This window comes from Hordeum vulgare, chromosome 6H, assembly GCF_904849725.1.
Source record: "Hordeum vulgare subsp. vulgare chromosome 6H, MorexV3_pseudomolecules_assembly, whole genome shotgun sequence".
Taxonomy (NCBI): Eukaryota; Viridiplantae; Streptophyta; class Magnoliopsida; order Poales; family Poaceae; genus Hordeum; species Hordeum vulgare.
The window spans coordinates 192,254,652-192,260,736 of NC_058523.1; the positions used below are offsets into that span (position 1 = coordinate 192,254,652).

The following is a 6,085-nucleotide window of genomic DNA, read 5'->3' on the forward strand; positions in this document are numbered from 1 at the left end:
TTGGTGGTTGCACTAATCTAGACAAGTTTTGTCAGATTTTCTATGTCACGTAGGAATGGATGGTGTGTGGGCATTTAACCACTTCACCCGCACGCCCGTTTCTCTCGCAGCGGATTTTTTTTGGTTTTCGGCTTAAATTTTATTCTCTCCTGATTAAAAATCCATTTTCATCATTAAATCCGCCTCGACGAGATCTTCAAAACTAGATCCCATGTTAATATGTTTCGATGAATTTTTTTGGGCAAAAGTTGCTCTCATGCTACACTCTAATCGCCATAGTGTTTACATTAGAGTTGCCATGACATGTTCTATCTATTTTATTAGATTTAAAGCAATTGTTATATTTTCGACTAATTTTTACGGCAATTTTTATTAATTGACCATGATAATTTTTAGTAATTAATCACGACAAATTTAATGCATGGATCATGAAATTGTTTAGTAATCCATCATGGCAAATTTACTTTATAGATCATGGCAATTTTTGATTTTTGAGCATGATGGATGATTTTTTATCAAAAGTTGTCATAATGCTTACACCGTAGTTGTCAAAATGTTTACACTAAAGTTGCCATGACATGCTCTACCTATTTTTTTTCTTTAGATTTAAAGCCACAGCTATATTTTTCAACTACTTTTTACGGTATTTTTTATTAATTGATCATGATAATTTTAGTTTATGTTTCATGACAAGTTTAGTTTCTTAATTCCCCGTTTTATAAGATGCCAAAATTTAGTTTTAAAGGTAGAAGAAAGAATAGTTGAAACACCATGATAATTCATGTGCAATAGACATGACACCTTTTAACAAAAAAACATTATCGAAATATATTGATATGAAATCTAGTTTCGAAGATCTCGTCACGATGGATTTAATGATGTAAACGGATCATCAATCGGATTTTTCATTTACAAGATAAAACGTTTTTAAATCTGAAATTCAAAAAAAATTCCCACATGCATGCATGTGGTGACGTGAGGCAGAAGTACGGACATGTAGGTGTTAACTATTTTACCCACACATAGACATACGGGTTGTTTCTTTTGCACACCACACGAAATGTGTGGCAAGAGCTCTTAACGCCAATACGTGTGGGCGCGTTCCCGGGTGGTTTGAGTTTTTTTTTTCTCAATTGCTAAAATGTTTTGTCCATATCAGGTGCGTGTGAACCCGAGAGCACAGGGGTTCATTTCCCCTTCGCAGGTACAGTACCTTTCTGTAACTCCGTTGTTCACCAAAATCGAACCTCCACCCGGCGGCGGCGGCGGCGGCGGCGGCATGGCGAAGAGCGGCAAGTTGGCCGAGGCGGCGACCTCCACGGCCCCTCCTCCTCCAGGCCCCTCCCCAGCCGTAAAGCCCAAGGCGAAGCCCCGGCTGGAAATCGAGGGGTACCCCGTGGAGGGCATCTCCATCGGCGGGCACGAGACGTGCGTCATCTTCCCGACGCTGAGCCTCGCCTTCGACATAGGCCGGTGCCCACAGCGCGCCGTGTCGCAGGACTTCCTCTTCATCTCCCACGCCCACCTCGACCACATCGGGGGCCTCCCCATGTACGTGGCCACGCGGGGGCTCTACAGGCTGCGCCCGCCCACCATCTTCGTCCCCAAGTACCTCAGCGAGCTCGTGGAGCGGCTGTTCGACGTGCACCGCGCCATGGACCAGTCCGAGCTCAACCACACCCTCATCCCGCTCGACGTTGGCGAGGAGTATGAGCTCAGGAGGGATCTCAAGGTCAGGGCCTTCAAGACCTACCATACCATACCCAGCCAGGTGAGGGAACTTGCTTCAGTTCTTGGAATTGTGCATCCCCTGGTCGATTTGTGAGGAATTTTGCAATGACTTGGTTGAAACTTGAAAGTGATGCCTGATATGGTTTAGGGGTACGTGATATACTCGGTGAAGCAAAAGCTCAAGCAGGATTATCTTGGCCTCCCGGGGAGCGAGATCAAAAGGTTGAAGTTATCAGGTGTGGAGGTCTGTATGTCTTGGTGGATGTCACTATTTCATCATAGGGATAAGAAAATCAGAATCTACTAAGAGTTGTTGATGTGATCATGTGCTTGCAATTTTCCATTCCTTGCAGATTACTAATACAGTGACAACACCCGAGGTTGCTTTCACTGGGGATACGATGTCAGATTTCATTCTTGACCCTGATAATGCGGACGTATTGAAGGCGAAAATTCTTGTGATGGAGGTATTGCATCTTGCCGATTTATCAGCATAAAACCAACTTCCATTTTATTAACAATAGCAAGCAGTTTTTGTCTCCCAAGTATATTCAAATTTCACTGCATGCAAGCTAGCTGATGTTATTCTGGAAACAGAACTTATCACATCTAGGAAAAACTCACTGTACCACCAGTTAGCAGCAATTAATCGAATCCTGATGGTTAGAAGCATATTTCATTTCTTTTGATGATTTTTTTTGCTGTTATTTTCCCCTCACGAGTTTTTGTTCATTCCTATTATTGATCTGCTGACTTCTTCTTAAAAATTTCAGAGTACCTTCCTTGATGACTCTGTCTCGATTGAGCATGCAAGAGAATATGGGCACATACACTTGTTTGAGGTTATTCAGCAGTTACTTTGATTATTTGTATATGTCATAGGAAAGAAAGATCACCTAGCATCCATAATAGTGCTTATGCTTCCATTTATGTCTGATGATATTTCCAGATTGCGAATCTCTCTGATAAGTTTGAAAACAGAGCCATTCTACTAATTCACTTTTCGGCTCGTTATACGACAGAGGTGGGTTACTATCTATCATTTCAGTTCTCTCTGTTGAAATAATATGGCTTCTAATCAAATTTGACGTATTGGTTGAAGTCTATTTTACCCCCTTTAATGGCTGATTTATCCCAATTTTGCTCATGTTAAGGAGTGCTTTGGCTCCACATGCTAGTTTTAGCTTTTATGTTGATCAACTTCACCAATTATCAATTATCTTATCTTACTGCATTTCCCTTGCTCTGTGAAACCCCCCTCTATTTGACTCTAGATGGTTTGAAAGTAAATGAGTTGTATCTCTTGGCACCATCATCAAACGTACAGAACTATCTTTGTATGAAAGAAGAAGAATGTCCAAATCTCAATACTACAGCTGCTTTTTTCAGGAAATTGATGCAGGGATGGTTTGAATGTCCAAATCTTAATACTACAGCTGCTTTTTTCAGGAAATTGATGCAGGGATAAGTAGATTGCCGCCGTCGTTCCTAAGCAGAGTCTATGCGTTGAAAGAGGGCATCTGAAATTAGGCTGAGATAGCCATTAACCTCCCTTCTACCATCTGAACGAACAAAGTTTCTGTATTTTTTACCCAAAACCTTTCTTCTATGGTATGGCATCGCAACAGCGTTCTTGACACGTCCCTACTACAGTACTAAATTCATCTGAAAGTTTGTGAAATGATGACTCCTTCAGTTCAGTGTTCATTTTGTCTACGTGAGATCGGAGAACATTGAAATGCTGATGAAGGAATTTTGTGAAATGCCTGTTGACAGAACTTGAAAGAAGTAGTACAAAACAAGCTGTATTTGCAACATATCTTTCTGAACATGGTCGATACGGTATACAATTCATAAACAACAGCGGTTACAAGTACATCCATGTCGTACAACATGGATGCGTATATGTATATATATAGGTACACAATTCCTACTTCCTCTGAAGAAGACCAAAAAAAAAAGAAAAGCAAGTAGTGATACGTACATTGATTACACAAACAGAGAGTAGCAGACTGATGAATGCGACCACCCTCCTCCATTCCTCTATGCATGCTTGCGGGTTTGTTGTCTAGCATCAAAGATGGGTTCTTCTTCCTCTGGCATGGAACGTTAATAACTGCGTCCTTCCCTTGGGCGTGCGGCCGGCCGGCGACGACATATAGGCGTGCGTGCGGCTCCGGCTACTCCGCCTCGCAGGTGAGGTATGGCTGGCGACGGTCAGCAGGCACAGCCCGGCTTGCACGCCAACGTGCCGGAGAAGCGGGTGAGCCTCGTGACGTACTCCCCTGGCTTGGGCTTGATGAGGTCCTTCCCGTTGAGCTTCTGGCTTATTTGTCCGCCGGACGTCTGGAAGAAGGCGTTGTTCATCATCAGGTCGCCCTCCGATCTCCACACCCAGTTCTTCCACACCGCTTCCGGCGCGTAGTCGCGCTTGGTCACCTGCTCCACCCATTCACGTTTGGTTGATGCATGATTTGAACATGCATGCATGATTCCTCGATCGACCCATGCATGGACTGAGTGAGGATGTACGTAGTACGTACCTGCTTGGCAGCCATGTTTGGTGGTGCGATGTAGCGGTTCCCCTGGCTGATGATGGTGGGCTCGCTGCTGCCTCCAATGGCGTACATGAGCCAGTGTGTGTAGTCGTTGTTGACGACGTGGAAGAAGCCGTAGCGGCATCGGGGCATCCTCTGCACGAGGCCTCTCCCGAAGTGATTGAAGGCGACGGTGACCTGCATCACCTTGTCCTCGGGCTTGTTGTCGTCGGCGCCGAAGAGCATCACGTCGTTGTGGTTGGTGAGGTGGCAGTTGGAGATGGTGATGGCGGTGGAGGCGGCCACCACGTCGATCATGCCGTCCTCGCAGAGCGCCATGGAGAGGTGGTCGACCCACACGTTTGTGGCGTTGAAGATGGAGACGCCGTCGCCGTCGGCGCGTGTGCGGATGGTGGCGTGGTTTGCCGCCAGCGACACGTTGCCGCCGTCCGTGTGCTTGATGTCGTGGACGTGGAGGTTGTGGATGATGACGTTGTTCTGGTGCTGGATGGTGAGGCCGCCGCCGTTGGCGATGTGCACCTGCGCGCCGCGCCCGTCGAGGGTCTTGTTGCTCTGGATTATGATCTCCTGGGTCGGGTTGATGATCATGTCCCTGGCGAAGATGATCCACAGAGGCTCCAGCTGGACCACGCCCCACCGGAGCGTGCCGGGACGCGGGTTGGTGAAGTCCTCGTCGCTTGGGTCCGTCACGATGTAGATCTTGCCGTGGAGGCCGCCGGTGGCCCCGCGGCCGAAGCCCTTGGCGCAGCGGGCCAGCCGCTGCCGGTCCGTCGCCCAGTCCTTGCGGCAGCGCCAGCACCGGTCGATCGGGTTCGTCGCCAGGCACGGGCCATTGTACTTTTGCTTCTTCTCTTTCTTCTCCGACGACAGCGCACGACGCGGGCTAGTCGACCTGCACGCACGCTCACCGCATGTTCATGCCAATGCCATGCCATGCCACAACTCACTCGATCGCTAGTCGCTACAAGTTTATGCTATATATATAATGCATTCATGCATGCCTGTGGACGGCGCGGTTGAAGTTGTCGACGACGCTGTAGGGGTCGGGGTTGTACGCCGGGTTGGCGCTCGCTACGGCCGCCGTCGCCAGGAACGCCGCCCCCAAGAGGAGCAGCGACGCCGGCCTGCTCCATTGGAGGCCCCGATCCATGGACAACTAACTCTCTATCTTGTGGTATGATTGATTTGTTTGGGTAGCTCGAGATAGATAGAGAGGGGACAACCCTATCGCTCGCGTGGAAGGGAGGACAAGCCTTATATACGTAGGAGGATGGCCGTCGAGGTGGTATTATTAGCACAGAGGGCTGAGGCGAGCCACGCTCCCCGGAGAAGACGAATTGTTTTGCCAATATTTGGTTTTCTATTCTTGGGCAGACGAGAGCCAAGAGGAGGGAACGCATGAATTCTGGCAATGAACGTTCCTTAGGTCGACTCAACTTTAGTTCTCGCGTATATTTCCTAGTAGGACGTAGTACGTGTGTAAAATGGCATGAACGAATTCTTCTTTGAAAATGACATTTCAATAAAAGATGTCTAATCAACTCAATCTGAGAAAAAAAGAACTTGGACTCCCTATCAACTCTTTTTATGAGAACAATAACAACAACAACACAACTTAGGACAAATTAGAGCACAACAACAAAGCCTTTAGCTCCAAACAAGTTAGAACAAACTAGAGAAGAAACTCATAAGAGCTCACAACCAACTCATGATTCTAATACACGGATAGCAAGTTTTGCGCACCTTTGTCCATGACTAGTTCTTTGTGATACTCTGCTCCTTCAAATCTATCTTTA

The 6,085-nt window shown here is 46.8% G+C and overlaps 2 protein-coding genes across 3 annotated transcripts; one reads left to right on the forward strand and one right to left on the reverse strand.

Annotated features, from left to right (window-relative positions):
• Positions 1–1,126: 1,126 nt before the first annotated feature.
• LOC123403421 (nuclear ribonuclease Z) lies at positions 1,127–3,412 on the forward strand. 2 transcript variants are annotated; one of them, XM_045097357.1, is made up of 6 exons: positions 1,127–1,771; positions 1,880–1,975; positions 2,085–2,198; positions 2,505–2,573; positions 2,681–2,755; positions 3,181–3,412. In XM_045097357.1, exons 1-6 carry the CDS (start codon positions 1,142–1,144, stop codon positions 3,253–3,255), a joined length of 1,059 nt encoding a protein of 352 aa, XP_044953292.1. In that variant the 5' UTR covers positions 1,127–1,141; the 3' UTR covers positions 3,256–3,412. The 2 variants fall into 2 exon arrangements, with proteins under 2 accessions (XP_044953292.1, XP_044953293.1); XM_045097358.1 differs by having other exon boundaries at positions 3,121–3,253.
• Positions 3,413–3,552: 140 nt separating this feature from the next.
• Positions 3,553–5,501, reverse strand: LOC123403422 (pectate lyase-like). The gene is made up of 3 exons (XM_045097359.1): positions 5,291–5,501; positions 4,275–5,181; positions 3,553–4,170 (listed from the first exon to the last, which is right to left on the reverse strand). The coding sequence occupies exons 1-3, from the start codon at positions 5,437–5,439 to the stop codon at positions 3,949–3,951; spliced, it is 1,278 nt and encodes a 425-aa protein (XP_044953294.1). The 5' UTR covers positions 5,440–5,501; the 3' UTR covers positions 3,553–3,948.
• Positions 5,502–6,085: the final 584 nt, after the last annotated feature.